This window comes from Cystoisospora suis (genome assembly GCF_002600585.1).
Source record: "Cystoisospora suis strain Wien I chromosome Unknown contig_1810, whole genome shotgun sequence".
Lineage (NCBI taxonomy): Eukaryota > Apicomplexa > Conoidasida > Eucoccidiorida > Sarcocystidae > Cystoisospora > Cystoisospora suis.
The window spans coordinates 320-1,552 of NW_027154610.1; the positions used below are offsets into that span (position 1 = coordinate 320).

General features: G+C 43.8%; 1 protein-coding gene across 1 annotated transcript; it reads right to left on the reverse strand.

Annotated features, from left to right (window-relative positions):
* Positions 1-295: 295 nt before the first annotated feature.
* CSUI_004026 (uncharacterized protein) lies at positions 296-674 on the reverse strand (the record flags this gene model as incomplete). Its single annotated transcript, XM_068064221.1, has 1 exon — positions 296-674. A coding segment is annotated over exon 1 (342 nt), but the record flags the coding sequence as incomplete, so codon positions are not given.
* Between the last annotated feature and the right edge of the window lie 559 nt (positions 675-1,233).

Genomic DNA, 1,233 nt, shown 5'->3' on the forward strand with positions numbered 1-1,233 from the left:
AGATGCTCTCTCTACTATTCCTTCTGCTACACTTTTTCTATGGCAAGTTTGAAAGCGACAGAAAAGAGAAGAAGAAGAAGAAGAAGAAGAAGAAAGAGGGGGGAAGAAAAGACTGCGAAGGAAAGAATAGGAGCTGTGTCTCTTTCATCTCTCCATTCCCGAGGCGTGAGAATACTCATGGTGTATGAATGGGTATGTAGGTATGTACGAACACGTACGCATGAATATGTATGATCTCTCCTCCTACTTACGTGACGGTCTGACGAGTTAGGTCTCCCACTTCTATGACTTCCGTTGCCCTCCCTCTTCTTCTCTCTGACTTCGACAGGCCATCGGCATCGAGACGGCTGCTTCTCTCTCCTTCTTGATTCGTAACCTTCTCTTTCCTAGCTCGGCATACATCCTTGTCTCCATTCCCCATATCTTCATGATCTTGGCTCTTATCGTAGGCAACAAGACACTCATCAGAAGTCCTATCTTCCTTTTCTACAAGCGGGTCCACAGGAGAAAGAAGAGAAGAGGATGAAGGAGAGGTAAGAGAAGAAGAAGAGGCAAGACGAGAAGAAGAAGAAGGCAGACATATTCCCTGGATACTGGTAAGAGCGTCAGCGGTAATGAAGACAACGGGAAAGTTCATAGAAGGCTGAGGAAGAAAGGGGAAAACATAAGAAGGGACATTCAAAGAAAGAGATAAGAAAGAAGGAGATAAGAAAGAAGGAGATGAGAAAGAAGGAGATGAGAAAGAAGGAGAGAAGAAAGAAAGAGATAAGAAAGAAAGAGATAAGAAAGGGAGGGGTATGAAAATAAGATGAGAAGAGAGGTGGGAAGAAAGAAAGGGAGACGGACTGAGACATTCACGAGAGAGTCAAGCGTGCAGAGAGGAAGGAGAGATCGATCGACTGTGAAGAGTGCTGTGTCTGTTGATACCTGGGCGTAAAGATCTTCTGCTATCTGTATGGAAATAACGAGAGGGAAAAGACATTGTGTAGTTGAAGAGACATAGCAGAGATCAAACCTTGAAGAGAGAGAGAGAGAGAGAGAAAGAAGAAGAAAGGAATACACAGGAAAGAGAAGAAGAAGAAGCCATGCATTTCATTCATGGACGAAAGAAGCAAGCAAGCAAGAGAGAAAGGAAAGAAAGATAAAGAGAGACACGCAGAGAAAGACGTAGAAACAAAGCCGAGGATGCCGCAATTTGGTAGACAAGAGGCAGAAAGATTTAATTCACACTCT